Source organism: Amia ocellicauda, chromosome 1 (genome assembly GCF_036373705.1).
Source record: "Amia ocellicauda isolate fAmiCal2 chromosome 1, fAmiCal2.hap1, whole genome shotgun sequence".
In the NCBI taxonomy this organism is placed as follows: Eukaryota; Metazoa; Chordata; class Actinopteri; order Amiiformes; family Amiidae; genus Amia; species Amia ocellicauda.
The window spans coordinates 8,728,482-8,745,909 of NC_089850.1; the positions used below are offsets into that span (position 1 = coordinate 8,728,482).

Sequence of the window (17,428 nt, forward strand, 5' to 3'; positions counted from 1 at the left end):
GTTTTGATTGTATATTTAGCCATTTCCTGTGCCATATAAGCAATTGCTTAGATTTAAGTGAAAAATATGGATCTCCTTTTGCTGAGGTATCATGTGTCTTGGAAAAACAACAGACAGAAACAATGACTCCCAGGTGAAAGTAAAAAAACATTAAGTTAAACACCAAAGTTATTATATGTTTCAAAATACTAACTTTCTTCATAGGAAGAAAAGGAAAACAAGATCAATGCTGTTCAATCTCAGGTTTTGAAATAATTGTGGCACCTGCAGACACTCACCTTCTGTGGGAGTTCCTGTTGCTATTAACATGACCGCGTCCCGTGCAGCCCGGTGTAGGACACTTAAGAACATTTTCATACATTGCAAGAACTTGACAGAGAAAGAGTGAAAGATAAAAAAAGGATAGAATAGGGGAGGTTAGGAGTCCCAGAACCAGTTAATTAGATTAGTTTACGAACAATTAGGCATTCTTTAGCATTGTACGAGCAGAACATATCATATAGAGGAGTTAGTATAGAGAAACTCATCAGCCCACAGCATGCAAAGCAGCCAGCTTAAGGGACATTAGTAGCTCACATCATTCAAGGCACGGGACTCAGTCACATGATTTCATAACCATCGTGTTGGCATTGCAGATGACGTAAGACCCAAAATGGAAAGATATGTCTGTAATGTATGTGCACAAGCAATGCCATACAATGTGACAGTGTGTAGAAACGGTGGGATATCCAAACTTCTTCCTTCACTATTACATACACACATCATAAGGTGACACACAGAGTGAGGGGGGGGTTGAAAATGGTCATCATTTTGTGTGTAACGGATCTAGGAAAATACAGTCAAGTTCAGCATTTTTAACAAAGGACCAAATGAACAGGATGAAACAGGATGAAGCTGCCCTTGTAAGTGGTTCTGCAAATAGAATATTTAATAAACTTTAATTTGGAACATGTAGATTCATGGTTTTGCATCTCTTATTGGGAACAATCAACAACAAAAATAAGGTGTCACAAGGTGGTTTGGTGCAGTGAAATGTGTTTCTTGGCAATGCAATCGTCATCCATTACCTTAAGCCCTGAGCAGTAATGGAGAACATGTGCATTGTAGCTTTTGCTTCATTAAATAACAGCGATGGGGAAGTCAACCCAAAATAACATCTTTACACGTGGAACAGCACTTGATCATTATCACCTTTATAGAATCTAACCCCCAGCCTCTGTGTTGCATTTCCCAATTAATTAAAACACAGCAGATTAATTGAAGAAGCCATACCACTTTAACAGGTATGCAATGCCCCACACAGCAAGGTGTCAATATTATGAGAGGCTCATACCTTGCGTGATACATTGTGATAAGTCAGTATGACCTGGACTAGACTGGTCCCACTCCTCAAAGTTCCAAAAACGTTTGTAATATATAAATACATTTCTTCTCAGCTTTTTAATTTCACAACAAACTGATAATGTACTAAAAAGTTAACTTGCTCCATTGGAATTTTTTTTATGATTTTCACTATTTTTCACAGATAGTTCACAGATATTTCTCAGAATTATTCACATTAAAATAATATAAACGTGCTTTAATTTAAACTGTAACTTACATAAGAAACTGTAAGAGCTATAAAGGCATTTCATTTTTACCATTATTTCTTGCTGCATGTTAAACACAAACAACATAAATTACATTGAAGGCTGTATTTACCTGTGTATGATACAGTTTCTTATATTATAATTTATTTACACTAATATTCAATGTCCCAGAACCAGTAATTTGAAATGCATGTCATTATTATTGCCTACTTCCCCACACATTCACATTTACATAAAATGCATTATTATATTTTTTGTTTATAATTAAATCCATTGTCAATCTCTTTTAAAGTATTTTCATTTTAAATGTTGTTTTCTCCTACAATTGATTTGTTCCTAAAAGAGAGGCCTACCATACTCCTCAGTATGAAACAATCCTCTGCAGAACAGGACTTTAATAAATGAATACCGTTCAGGTGAAATGTTTATGAAACCCTCACTCAGGTAGAAAGCATCTGTCAGTTTGTTTTTGTTTGGTTTCTTGAAAGCTGATGTAAATCTTTTAAAGAATTATCAACCGTCTGTCAAAACAATACGGTAACCTGGCTCATGGAATAAAGAAGTTTTTGTTTTTACAGAACCTGCAGACCTACTTCAAATTAAGTACCAGTGCAAAGCAAAACTTAATTAACATGTATTTGTGACAGCCATGTAATTACGCTTAATAAAACAAAGCAAGAAATGTGAATAAATAGAGTGTTTTCCACAATAAAGATAATATTAATGACATTCATTGCTAATAGGAAATACAAAACAGACTAACAAAAATGAATAAAAGAAAGATTAAACATAACAACTAATAGTACACAGTTAAAAAAATGAAGAACTGATTTTATTTTTGTTAACTTTTATTATCAATATGAAAGTTTTATATGGCAGTTCACCCACTTTCTTTTTCATTAATAGGGCAATTTGGTTAAGGATACATTCTCATACTGACACTTGACAAACGGAAATACTGAGACGGATTAAATAAAACTTTGACCCACTTGTAGAAAACTACAAACCTGTATTTTTGTTTTTTTTGTCAGGTTCCTCCTTCTTCTACTTATAAATATAAAGTTTGAATTTAATCCAGCACACTGTGTTTTTAAACTTTCACACACCAACACTAATTTGTGGAATACAACATACACGGATTATATAAATATATATATATATATATATGCACTCACCTAAAGGATTATTAGGAACACCATACTAATACTGTGTTTGACCCCCTTTCGCCTTCAGAACTGCCTTCATTCTACGTGGCATTGATTCAACAAGGTGCTGAAAGCATTCTTTAGAAATGTTGGCCCATATTGATAGGATAGCATCTTGCAGTTGATGGAGATTTGTGGGATGCACATCCAGGGCACGAAGCTCCCGTTCCACCACATCCCAAAGATGCTCTATTGGGTTGAGATCTGGTGACTGTGGGGGCTAGTTTAGTACAGTGAACTCATTGTCATGTTCAAGAAACCAATTTGAAATGATTCGACCTTTGTGACATGGTGTATTATCCTGCTGGAAGTAGCCATCAGAGGATGGGTACATGGTGGTCATAAAGGGATGGACATGGTCAGAAACAATGCTCAGGTAGGCCGTGGCATTTAAACGATGCCCAATTGGCACTAAGGGGCCTAAAGTGTGCCAAGAAAACATCCCCCACACCATTACACCACCACCACCACCAGCCTGCACAGTGGTAACAAGGCATGATGGATCCATGTTCTCATTCTGTTTACGCCAAATTCTGACTCTACCATCTGAATGTCTCAACAGAAATCGAGACTCATCAGACCAGGCAACATTTTTCCAGTCTTCAACTGTCCAATTTTGGTGAGCTTGTGCAAATTGTAGCCTCTTTTTCCTATTTGTAGTGGAGATGAGTGGTACCCGGTGGGGTCTTCTGCTGTTGTAGCCCATCCGCCTCAAGGTTGTACGTGTTGTGGCTTCACAAATGCTTTGCTGCATACCTCGGTTGTAACGAGTGGTTATTTCAGTCAAAGTTGCTCTTCTATCAGCTTGAATCAGTCGGCCCATTCTCCTCTGACCTCTAGCATCAACAAGGCATTTTCGCCCACAGGACTGCCGCATACTGGATGTTTTTCCCTTTTCACACCATTCTTTGTAAACCCTAGAAATGGTTGTGCGTGAAAATCCCAGTAACTGAGCAGATTGTGAAATACTCAGACCGGCCCGTCTGGCACCAACAACCATGCCACGCTCAAAATTGCTTAAATCACCTTTCTTTCCCATTCAGACATTCAGTTTGAAGTTCAGGAGATTGTCTTGACCAGGACCACACCCCTAAATGCATTGAAGCAACTGCCATGTGATTGGTTGGTTAGATAATTGCATTAATGAGAATTTGAACAGGTGTTCCTAATAATCCTTTAGGTGAGTGTATATACACATAATTAATCAAATGAAAACATTTGAAAACAAGGCTGAAATCATTTATATTGGAGTTTCCACTTGAATTCCTGAACTATAACTTTGGTTTTCGATAAGATCTTTATCCTGCTTATTGAAAAATATTGCATTTGTATATAAATATGACAGGGTTGCCTCCTAGTGACTAATGAAATCTTACATGGCGAAAACATTTGGTTTGGCAATACTATAGAGGATGCATTTGGGTGCAGGACCCTCTATTGATTTGTTTGGTGTATCTCTGGCCTTGTGGCCTCAAAGGATCCAAGGAGCATGCAATTTGTCATTAATCTTTGTAATGACATTGCTGAAAGTAAGCAGCACAGTAATTTGTTTCTTTGCAAGACATATCTGTCCAAACAAAATGTTAACATAAGTCAGAATATAAAGATGATTGTGGCTATAACAAACACTTCCAATTTCTGAAACAGCGCTCAGCCTCCCTTGTAAAAAAATATTGCTGAGATAATTAGATGGTTTCAAAAAATGTGAATTTGGTGAAAAAATGTTATCTGTGCAGATTTGCATGAGGAAATAAAGGAAGAAAAATAAAAACTAATGTGCGCTTTATATTTGTGGAATGCCACTCATGAAATCATTGGCTGTTCTTCACAATCCTTTCCCACAATTTGCACCAACAGGTTTGCACTGGGCAAAGAAAGATGTGATAAATAAAATTAGGGAATCAGATCAAAAGATAATCTCCATCTTTCAATGTACAGGCTTTTTTCTTTAAGAAGATGGTAGATACATTGCAATTTTGTCTAATTTTCAGGATGAAAATAGGGTACTGAAAACATGGTACAAGGTCATGTCATCCCTGATATTCAAATGCCTGAGACCACCATTGGCATGACATACAGTATGGGTCCTATTGAAAGCAAGGCCTACATCTAAATAGATCATAATATAAGCCATATGAAAGTTTATCTCTGTAAATCTAGTTTGACTGTTTTACTAAGTTATCCAACGCACTGTACATTAATTTTACCTCAGCTCGGTTTTTACTTTCTTTGTTGCTGAGATAGAAATAAGGCTGAATTGAATCATACATGTTCACATTCCACTAAAGGGAGAAAACCACTAGAAATGTGGATATATGTCTGCATCAGTTTGTATTTTTGTTGTTTAGTTATTTATTTAAAAATGCTTTATTTATAATTTAGGTGGCACCAAATGTTTTGTTTAAATATCATGAAAGCTTATTTTAACCACTCACATACATACAAAACATATTCAAAAATTGCAATGATTTTTTAATGTCTGAGTGAGTGCAAATTGGCACAAATGTAGAGTTTGAATGTCAACATGGAACAGGAGTATGAGCACAGAAAACTGCATGCATGAGCAACACACCCTGAAGTAGGCAAGCAGTGGTTAAACTAAAAGCTACAGACAAGTAAAGCAAGGTCAAGCTTTTGCATAGAAGGAAATTAATCAAATTTGTGCTTCAGAATTTTTTTTTGTTTTCAGAATAAGTGCAGGAGAAATGGAAACAAAAAAACGCAACATTCAGAAAGAAAAGCGGGAAAACAAAGTACATTATATTGAATTGATAAAATAAAAGTTTTGTCACCTAAATTGATAATTATATTTCCTTTCTGCTTACTTTCTGGCGGTACCCTGTCTTTGTGGGGACACCCTGATAAACTCCGATGGTGGGGGTACAGCCCTGTCACGTGACCCGTCCCGTCACACCCAGGCGTGGGACACTTGCTCTCTTTCTTTTCGGCCCTTGAAGAATCTGCAATTTAAAACAATGAAAAAACAAAACAAAAAACATATATCACAGGCATTATGATCCATAATCATCCTCCTCTTCTTGTAGTTAGGACCAAAGCATTGAACAACTTCTTATATATAAAACAAAGTTACCATTTAAACTAATTTATGCTGTAGTAAATGTAATATGAAATGAAAGCAGTGACATTAATACATTTTTAACTGAAATATAAAATGTGCCCTGAATATCAGAATATCACATCAAAATGGGACACAATCCTTGTCCATACAATGGTTGTTGTAAGAGTTACACTGATATACTGATTTCTAAACAGAGCACATTAGTTTATGTTCACTCTGAAAAAATATCAACAATTGTGAAAATGTACTGATCAAGCATAGTATAAGCTAAAAAAGTGTTTTTTTTTTATCAGATTTTGTTCTCCACTATTATAAGCAGATGCCTTGATCCATGTAAGCCTATAATGAGTGGGTGAAAAAATAAAACCCATCCATGATCAGTAAATCAATGTGAAGGAGTATATCATTTGGATTGTCAAGGTAACTTTCTCAATATCAGTGATTGGTACTAAACCTTTTGGTACTAAGGAAAAGGCAGGAAATGCCATTATGCAGTTAAAGAGTATTTATCATGTATCATCAAAACATGTGAAAGGCTCATCCAGAAAAGCTGAAGCCTGCCCCAATGGCCCTAATTTGGACACTAAATGTTCTGCAAAGCGTATGTGTATTTTCAGTCTACCAGTCTTTGTGTTTATTTGAACAGTTCAGGTCTAAAGGAATATTTAAATACACTTTTCTGAAGATCTCCTTCAGTAATATAAGGAAATGAGAAGCTATATTAAGATATTTACAGCAAACCATTGCATTGCGCTGGGAAGAAGAGAATTAAAATGATGTTTATTGAACATCCTTTCAGTATGATATCCTAAAGAAAAACCAAGGTCAGGTTTTTAGCATGCCCATCTGTTCTATCTATCCCTTTGTCATTGTTACTCTCACTCTGCAGCACTGCCTGGAAAAGAATTATTTGACACTAGTTCCCTGAATGTCTCTAATTGTTTGGTGGGGATCTCCGACAGCACAAACAGAAGATGTATGTTTATTTTGTTGAAAGAGTTAAATTTGAACTACGGAGAAATGCAATTTCATATTTCACTAAAAATGCACATGGCATAAGAGATAACACAGAATAACTGAAAAAGCTTATCAGCAGCATTCTTAATGTATTTGAGGGTGACTATCACTGCTATCTCTTCCACACTGATTTTTGCCCCAAGGACAAATTTCATGAGCATATTAGGAACCTAAACTCCAAATTCACTAAATTGAGTAAGAGCAATTCTTTGGGTTTTCACAACTATAGCATTCTCTGACCATTTTTTTTTACCAGGAGGTGAATATTTACATTTTGAGGTCAAGAAAACCATGGCTAACAATATATCTCCAATTATAATGTGCCAACCTCTGAGCCTGAAATCTAGTACCCTGCAAGATACAGAGGTGATGGTCTTAGCTTGGTTATTATCATATTTCATAGCAGCCCCCCTTATCCAGGGCAATTTAGAATTGTTATAATATATCACATTATTTTTTACATAAAATTACCCATTTACACAGCTGGGTTTTTAATGGAGCAATCTAGGTAAAGTACCTTGCTCAAGGGTACAACAGTAGTGTTCCCCACCTGGGATTGAACACACGACCTTCCACTCAGGAGCCCTGACCACTGCTCCACATTGCTGCCTTTAGTGCTTCCTACCTACTGCATATTGAATATTGTGTGTGTGTTAATATTAGCACTGGTTGCATTAATCTATACATTCTCTCTTCCATTTGAGGCCACTACTATGAGATGTGCACTAATACACTCTAGTGAACGTCTAGTGACTACTGATGTCAAGTCAGCAGCATACACTTACAAATAGTGTGATGTACTAAAGTACACACAAACACACACACACATTTCCCAGTGAAGTCTTCGGAGAAGAGAAAAAAAAGCAATCTGTGCTCAAGAATGGATCACACCATTCAAAGAATTGTGAGGTAGATGCAAATGACTTCCTTACAGTCCTGAGATTTATTTCATTAAATGGTGTTTAGCACAGTCTTATAAAATTACGGTGGCCCTGAAGTGCAAAATGCAACAAAAAAAAATCCACAACACAGCAAACACTTTTACACAATGGAAATGAGGTCAAGTGTGGCCTGTTGTGACATGCAAATGGCATTTGTCAGTGCCAATTATGCCAAAATGCAACACGCTGTAACACAGTGTACCTATATCTATATGACATAATTTGATGGGAATCTGTACATTTGCAACAACAACAACAAAAAAAGCAGCTTTTGAATTACAACATACTACATGACACTGCCAGTCCCAGGTAACTAAACTGACTGGTACTTGGCCTTGGTTTAAAGTGAATTTCAAAGAAACCTTCTGACAAAGTTGAACAATGGAGGCAAGTGCAAGTGTTTTTTATGTCCTGCTTGATACCACAGCAGGAATATCGGTGCACATGTTCGTTGTTATGTAAAAGTGAATAATTTACCCGGAACGAAAAAGACAAAACACCCAAATAAAACAAAGTCAATGTTTGTCATTCCATTCTAAAGCACCCCTGCAATCCAACATTTATTATTTTATTCAAAACTGAATGGAAATGTTGATCTCCTGGAAGTCATCATTTGCGTAAGATATATGCTGGTTAGACGTAGAACTTATTCAAATAAAGTAAAAACATACTAAAAAAATAATAATAATCTCAAAACATCAGGTTTTGTGACATACCGGTTTGTGACACACTTCACACATGGACTATACTTTGTGGAGCTGGAACACTATATGACTCTAAATGAGGAAAAGAGATCAAACACAGCTCTGTGAGTGAATGCATTAAAAACATGTCATTAAAGTGACCCCCTGAAGACATTATTTGACTTTGGGTACCGCTCCTACAGGCAAAATGGTGTAACTGACTAGTCTGAATGCATCTCTATTCTAATCCATATTGATTTGGCTGCAAATGAGACCACAAAAGTGACAGGAAGATCTTTTCCTCTTAACAAGAGAGACAATGAGAATCTCAGAGTGCTCAGCCCAACACATAAAAGCAACAGAGGCCCTCTAAAAGCAAATGACACAGAAAGATCACTAATTAAATTTTAAACGTTGTGTAACCCAGTACCTCGGTCATTTAGCTCTAAAGCAAAATAAACCCAGACAGAAAGAGGCAGACAGTCAAGTAAATAGACAGGATGAAAGTCAAACAAGCCACAAGGGGGGGAGTGCACAAACAAGAGGTGAAGATGACAACAGAGTTCATATTGAAAATGAAAAATAGAAGGCATATATATATATATATATATATATATATATATATATATATATATATATATATATATATATATATATGTACACACACACATACTATGGAAGCGTGTAGTGGACTTCATTAAATACATACATACATAAATAAATAAATAAATAAATAAATATTGACATGAATAAATACATGTTGAAATATATATGTATTTCATCATTTATTTATTTATTTATTTATTTATTTATTTATTTATGTATTTATTTATTTCCACATTTATTCATAAATGTCTCCCGTGGGATTTTAAGATCGTGGTCACATACAATTCGAGCACAGCACATAAAAGCATTGACCAATGGCATGTTTGAATCTGCTTCCCTGGGAGGTAATATATACACACACACTGTATATATATATATAGTGGCATGGTGTGTGGTGTGAGCCATGGATCGTGGCTTTGATTTGCTGTGGTACAGACATTTAAAAGGATTTAGCAGTCTCGTAGTCAGTGTCCGATCCAGGTTTATTTTCCAAGGGGGGTTGTATGTCTAAGGTAGGTTATGTGCCTTTGATCATTCAGTCTCCTTTTCTTTCCCTTCATTTACTATTCTTTATCACTGATCCGCCCTCCGTGCTTTCCCTACTAGTACTTTGCATGGAATTTCTGTTGAGGGGTGTTTTTATGTGCTTGCTTACTGCAGGACAGGTGTGTACAATTTCACTGACTTCACAGAGCTAATTTCATAGGCAGAATAAGGGTATTTATTTAGTCAAATAGAATTGAATGGGGAAAGGGATGTTCTTGTCTTGGACACATGGGTGGGACCAAGCTGGAGTACTTTTCTAGAAGCTATCTTAGATTTTGTAAACAAAAGAGAAACAGGCCCTGTTTTGTGATAATAAGGGATGGTATAGTGCATGCTGAATTTAGTGTATTGCTTTGAAATAAGGCAGATATACATATATATTTGCTGAAAGTGATTGTGGAAATCAATGAATTAAAGAGATTTATCTTCCAGATTTTTCCTCCAATCCTTCATTAATTTGAGGATTGTGCACCTGATTCTGCCAAGTTTAATGACCATTTTTGAGCAACAAACTCACAAATAAATCTCCTGTTTTGATAAACATGCACAAACAATGCCTCGGGGAAATGATGTGACTGTTTGGATTCTTGCTACAGTTCCAACTTTCTGTGTTTTTTTTGTTTTGTTTTTCTTTTCTGTACAGTAAGGGCCCTATAGAGTTTGTGCAAATATTAAATTACACAAAATAAAAAGAAATATAAAACAAAGTGAAACATGCAAAATGAAATGCAACATACAAAACTAAATAAAAATAATAGAAACCACTGGGCAATCATATATTACATGAATAATTACTATAGATATGCTCTGGGAAATGCGCCCTTTGTCTACAAACAAATCACCTGGGCCAGATGGTATATTTCCAACAGTACTTAAAGAAATTAGGTAAAATATTTTTAGGTCTCTAACTCAAGTGTTCCAAATGACACTTAGAATAGGGGATGTGCCAACTGTCTGGAAGACGGCAAATGTCATACCAATCCATAAGAAAGGGGACAAAACTGAGACAGGAAATTACAGACCAATTTTACACCTGTAAAATGTTGGAAAAAATTATTAGACAGAAAATAGAGGAGCATCTTAATGAAAAACATATTCTTGGAGATTGTCAACATGGATTTAGACGAGGCAGATCATATCTTACTAATTTATTGCAGTTTTTTGAACATGCAACTGCAGCTGTAGATCATGTATGATATGATATGATATACTTAGAATTTCAAACCGCTTTTGATAAGGTTCCACACCAAAGACTGATCCTCAAATTGGAAGCTGTAGGTATTCAGGGTAATGTAAGTAGATGGATCATGAACTGGTTGATGTATAGGAAACAGAGGGTCGATTAGAGGAGTTGCTTCTAACTGGAGTGAGGTTGTTAGTGGAGTTCCACAGGGATCAGTACTAGGGCCTTTGCTTTTTCTAATCTGTATTAATGATCTGGACTCTGGGATAGTTAGCAAACTTGCCAAATTTGCAGATGATACTAAAATAGATGGCGCAGCAGATACAGTCTCGGCAGCACAAGCTATACAATGGGGACTTAGATAATATTCAGTTGTGGGCCGACACCTAGCAGATGAAATTCAATGTGGACAAGTGCAAGGTATTATATGCAGATAATAAAAATGGCCACTATAATTACACTATGGGAGGAATAGAACTAGATGAAGTAACGCATGAGAAACATCTAGGAGTCTGCGTGGACTCCTCACTTTCTCCATCCAAACAATGTGGGGAAGCAATAAAAAAGACAAACAGGATGTTAGGGTATATTGTCAAAAGTGTAGAATTGAGAACAAGGGCAGTAATGTTCAGACTGTACAATGCACTAGTTAGAGCTCATCTGGATACTGTGTACAGTTCTGAGCTCCACACTTCAAGAAAGATATCGCTGCTCTAGAGGCAGTTCAGAGGAGAGCAACCAGACTTATTCCAGGTCTGAAGGGAATGTCCTACTGAGAGACTGAGGAACTGAACCTTTTCACCCTGGAACAGAGGAGACTACGTGGGGACTTGATTCAAGTCTTCACAATCATGAAGGGCATTGACCACATCAAACCAGAGGAGCTTTTCCAGATCAGCAGGGACACACGCACCGGGGACACAAATGGAAATTGGGCTTCAAGGCATTCAAAAAGGAAAACAGGAGACACTTCTTCACACAGAGAGGCGTCACAATCTGGATCAAACTCCCCAGCGATGTGGCTGAAGCTGAAAATTTGGGAACATTTAAAATCAGACTGGATAGGATCCTTGTATCACTTATTAATGGACATCAAACGAGCACAATGGGTCAAATGACCTCCTCTCGTTTGTAAACTTTCTTATGTTCTTATGTATGTCATTGGAGCTGGCAATTATCCTTCTTTGTAAATGTAAAGAAAAGCAAATTAATGATATCTATGAAAGTACCTAGTTGAGCAACAATGCTTAATCATGGTATATTTTGGATCCTTCAGGCCAATAGTTGCAAAATCAGCAAATGTCATAGTTTTTATCAGGTCTACGGGCACATTGACAAGCACACTGACGCAGTCACTGGTACACGCAAGAATCACCCAAACGACAGCTGACGAAACATTCCAACAAGCCAAAGAAGACAAGAGTGTGTGCAAGTACCAACATCTCTTTCGAGAAGTTTTGCCATTATTCATTTTGATACTACATGAATTGTTTAATTCTTCATTTGAATCATTACACTAAAATTATGTTACAATCAGAAGTAATATCGTTACTGCTTTTGCAGCACTTAAGACAATTAGATTTTCTAATCAGGGAACTTAATATACAAATACCTGGGAACTCTTCAAATTATACCCCAAGACTTAGTGAGATCAGGAACAGTTTATGCTCAGTGTTAAGTACCCGCACTTCTCCAACCCCCCTCCACACAACTGCAATCACACAACCGTTGTAGCTGCTTCCTCTCCCTTTTCCTGTTACGTTACTGTTATGTCCGCTAAGAAATGACTGTAATGATTTATACGTTCTATTTATTATACATCTGTTTCGGTTATTTCAGATAGTTTATACACTGATCAGCCATAACATTATGACCACTGACAGGTAAAGTGAATAACACTGATCATCTCGTTATCATGGCACCTGTCAGTGGGTGGGATATATTAAACAGCAAGTGAACACTTTGTCCTCAAAGTTGATGTGTTAGAAGCAGGAAAAACGGGCAAGCGTAAGGATCTGAGCGACTTTGACAAGGGCCAGATTGTGATGGCTAGACGACGATCAGAGCATCTCCAAAACTGCAGCTCTTGTGGGGTGTTCCCGGTCTGCAGTGGTCAGTACCTATCAAAAGTGGTCCAAGGAAGGAAAAGCGGTGAACCGGCGACAGGGTCATGGGCGGCCAAGGCTCATTGATAGACGTGGGGAGCGAAGGCTGGCCCGTGTGGTCCGATCCAACAGACGAGCTACTGTAGTTCAAATTGCTGAAAAAGTTCATGCTGGTTCTGATAGAAAGGTGTCAGAACACACAGTGCATCACAGTTTGTTGCGTATGGGGCTGCGTAGCCGCAGACCAGTCAGGGTGCCCATGCTGACCCCTGTCCACTGCCGAAAGCGCCTACAATGTGCACGTGAGCATCAGAACTGGACCACGGAGCAATGGAAGAAGGTGGCCTGGTCTGATGAATCACGAGTTCAAGGTGTTGGCCTGGCATCCAAATTCCCCAGATCTCAATCCAATTGAGCATCTGTGGGATGTGCTGGACAAACAAGTCCGATCCATGGAGTCCCCACCTCGCAATTTACAGGACTTAAAGGATCTGCTGCTAACGTCTTGGTGCCAGATACCACAGCACACCTTCAGAGGTCTAGTGGAGTCCATGCCCCGACAGGTCAGGGCTGTTTTGGCAGCAAAAGGGGGACGTACACAATATTAGGCAGGTGGTCATAATGTTATGGCTGATCGGTGTAAATGCATATAGATCGGTGTAGTGCATATAAATGCACTAGACTGAATTAGACTAACAGAAAGCAAGTCTTGAATGTTGATTAATGTAAAGTGTCATGAATCCCAGGTGACTTTTTTCAAAAGCAATATTCTTGCAGGGATTTTACCCCAGTTTTGTTTTTATTTCCAGTTGGACATTGTTCAAATTCTGAATATACAGAAATAGCTTTAAAGTTGAATGTTTAATTTTTTAAATAAATACTTAAACATTGAATTGGGCCTTATTCAAAATATTTTTCCATTAAATCCCTTAAGTTACAGGGGTAACTCATTGCTCATTGTTCTGCAGAGTCATCGCTAATGAATATAGGAAGTAATTTCTCGTCAACTGTCCTCACAGAGTCATCGTCAGCTTTTGACATCGGCGCTACAAAGTCTAAGTATCGGCCCAGGATAGTGGTCAGCAGATGTTATAAACTCATGTGATTACAGTATCAAAATAATAAAACAGAAACCGGAGCTGCCCCTCACTACTTCTCCATCTTTGAACTCCTCCTACTTTGTCTTTTCCATTCTTATTACTTTCCCCAACTACGGATACTGTGAAGGTACAAAATAAGTATTTTACACTTAATCTTAATATTGTAACTGTTGCTAGACTCAGGCGTATTCGAAAATGCATACTACCCATACTTCACGTAGTACATACCAACAATTTAGTAGAATGCAGTATGCATATTAGACGTAGTATATGAATTTGTAGTATGGTCTGTCACGTGAGGTCACATGACATATTTAGTACACTGAATCATTCATTTTCATACTACATACTGTACTATTTACTAGAAAATCAGTATGTAACGTGCAGTATGTACAGTGAGGGAAAAAGTATTTGATCCCCTGCTGATTTTGTACGTTTGCCCACTGACAAAGAAATGATCAGTCTATAATTTTAATGGTAGGTATATTTTAACAGTTATAAATTGATTTGCATGTTAATGAGGGAAATAAGTATTTGACCCCTTCGACTTAGTACTTGGTGGCAAAACCCTTGTTGGCAATCACAGAGGTCAGACGTTTCTTGTAGTTGGCCACCAGGTTTGCACACATCTCAGGAGGGATTTTGTCCCCCTCCTCTTTGCAGATCCTTTCCAAGTCATTAAGGTTTCGAGGCTGACGTTTGGCAACTCGAACCTTCAGCTCCCTCCACAGATTTTCTATGGGATTAAGGTCTGGAGACTGGCTAGGCCACTCCAGGACCTTAATGTGCTTCTTCTTGAGCCACTCCTTTGTTGCCTTGGCTGTGTGTTTTGGATCATTGTCATGCTGGAATACCATCCACGACCCATTTTCAATGCCCTGGCTGAGGGAAGGAGGTTCTCACCCAAGATTTGACGGTACATGGCCCCGTCCATCGTCCCTTTGATGCGGTGCAGTTGTCCTGTCCCCTTATCAGAGAAACACCCCCAAAGCATAATGTTTCCACCTCCATGTTTGACGGTGGGGATGGTGTTCTTGGGGTCATTCCTCCTCCTCCAAACACGGCGAGTTGAGTTGATGCCAAAGAGCTTGATTTTGGTCTCATCTGACCACAACACTTTCACCCAGTTCTCCTCTGAATCATTCAGATGTTCATTGGCAAACTTCAGACGGGCCTGTACATGTGCTTTCTTGAGCAGGGGGACCTTGCGGGCGCTGCAGGATTTCAGTCCTTCACGGCGTAGTGTGTTACCAATTGTTTTCTTGGTGACTATGGTCCCAGCTGCCTTGAGATCATTAACAAGATCCTCCCGTGTAGTTCTGGGCTGATTCCTCACCGTTCTCATGATCTTTGAAACTCCACGAGGTGAGATCTTGCATGGAGCCCCAGACCGAGGGAGACTGACAGTTATTTTGTGTTTCTTCCATTTGCGAATAATCACACCAACTGTTGTCACCTTCTCACCAAGCTGCTTGGCGATGGTCTTGTAGCCCATTCCAGCCTTGTGTAGGTCTACAATCTTGTCCCTGACATCCTTGGACAGCTCTTTGGTCTTGGCCATGGTGGAGAGTTTGGAATCTGATTGATTGATTGCTTCTGTGGACAGGTGTCTTTTATACAGGTAACGAGCTGAGATTAGGAGCACTCCCTTTAAGAGAGTGCTCCTAATCTCAGCTCATTACCTGTATAAAAGACACCTGGGAGCCAGAAATCTTGCTGATTGATAGGGGATCAAATACTTATTTCCCTCATTAACATGCAAATCAATTTATACCTTTTTTGAAATGCGTTTTTCTGGATTTTTTTGTTGTTATTCTGTCTCTCACTGTTAAAATACACCTACCATTAAAATTATAGACTGATAATTTCTTTGTCAGTGGTCAAATGTACAAGATCAGCAGGGGATCAAATACTGTTTTCCCTACTGTAGTAGGGTAATATGCGATTTCGAATACAGACTCACACTCCCTTCATCCCACAAAGTCATGTGTTCTCAGCCTGTAAGCAGTCATCATGTGTGGCTAGTAAACGTTTTGCATTTTTTTCTACTCTCTCTCTCTCTCTCTCTCTCTCTCTCTCTCTCTCAAATTCAATTATCAATTTTATAAATAATTATTTCTCTCTAATTTAATAACAGTACAAAATACAATAATTTGAATGTCTTGATTTTACATAATGTGAAATGCTTTGGAGATGGGCTAATTAAAAAGTGTTAGTGTTAGTGTTAAAAAAATAGTACAATACTATGTTAGGTTCATTCATTTTCAGGTAAAATTATCGTTGAAAGGAATTATAAGAATGGTTTATGGTATTTGAAAGACATTTGGATTGGTACATTTTAATTTTTATTTTGGGGTGTTGGAACGCAACTAGGGCTATTCCCATTATTTCTTATGGATATTAATTTCCAATTTTAATTTTAATTAGTTGTTTTGCAATTCATCTCGATCTTCAAGAACGTATCCCCAACAATTTTTGAGGACCCCCTGTATTTGGAATTTACAATCCATTAAACCAAATTATTTCCGAAATGTGGACGCAGCAATCATAGCACTAAAAAAATTACAAAAATAACCTTCACAGAATTAGGAAATGATTTAGACATAGATTGTATAGCTTTTACGTAGCAATTGTCAAAAAGGCACATTTACCCTTCAGTTTTATTTCTAGTAGCAAACCAATTCATGAGACATGCTGTTTGAGTTAATGTAATTCTTCAAACCAGTCAGTTACCTCACATGTATGATACTGCGATGATATCCTTACTTCTTGTATTCATGGTCAAATTATGATTGTCTGATCACCATAGCTTTATGCATTTGTTTATGATTATATTAATCCGAGATCATGCAGAAATCTCGTATTTGAGTGAAATATGATATTGACAGCTATCTCTAAATGATGAGTGTAGTTGTGAATGTGTTCCAATGAAAAGTGAATTGTGTTAACTAAAATTAGTATGCCTGGGTAAGGGCTTCTCCTAATAAAAAAACTATATTAAAAAATTATTACATTATTATTAATAATAACTAGATCTATTATTCCTTTTATCATTGATGAGATGCTTATTTTTCAGTAGTTATTGTTACCTGATATATGATTAACCTACACACATATACCTATATAATTTGGAAATAAATAGATAAATACAAAATTAGTTTCTAAATCTCAATTAGTTTACTTTAATCCCTACAGTGGGTTAATATTGGCAATGGATATGTTAAAATCCACAAACATATTACTGCATTCTTACGGGTGTACTGCTGCCTCCTTATCTGAATGGCTCATTTGGTGATTTAAATTTCATATTCTGGTACACAGCAGCACCTTCACTGCAGCTTCACAGCAGAAGGAAACCAGTGAAGTGGAATGCA

General features: G+C 37.5%; 1 protein-coding gene across 7 annotated transcripts in view; it reads right to left on the reverse strand.

Moving 5' to 3' along the window:
- Positions 1-17,428, reverse strand: part of LOC136759823 (myelin transcription factor 1-like protein) — a 138,661-nt gene that overhangs the window by 35,977 nt on the left and 85,256 nt on the right. For all 7 annotated transcript variants that reach the window (XM_066715264.1, XM_066715180.1, XM_066715342.1 and 4 more), the window contains exons 7-8: positions 5,620-5,754; positions 279-369 (exon numbers count right to left, since the gene is read on the reverse strand). In XM_066715264.1, the coding sequence (XP_066571361.1) occupies positions 279-369; positions 5,620-5,754 (226 nt within the window). The remainder of the gene's footprint in view (positions 1-278; positions 370-5,619; positions 5,755-17,428) is intronic.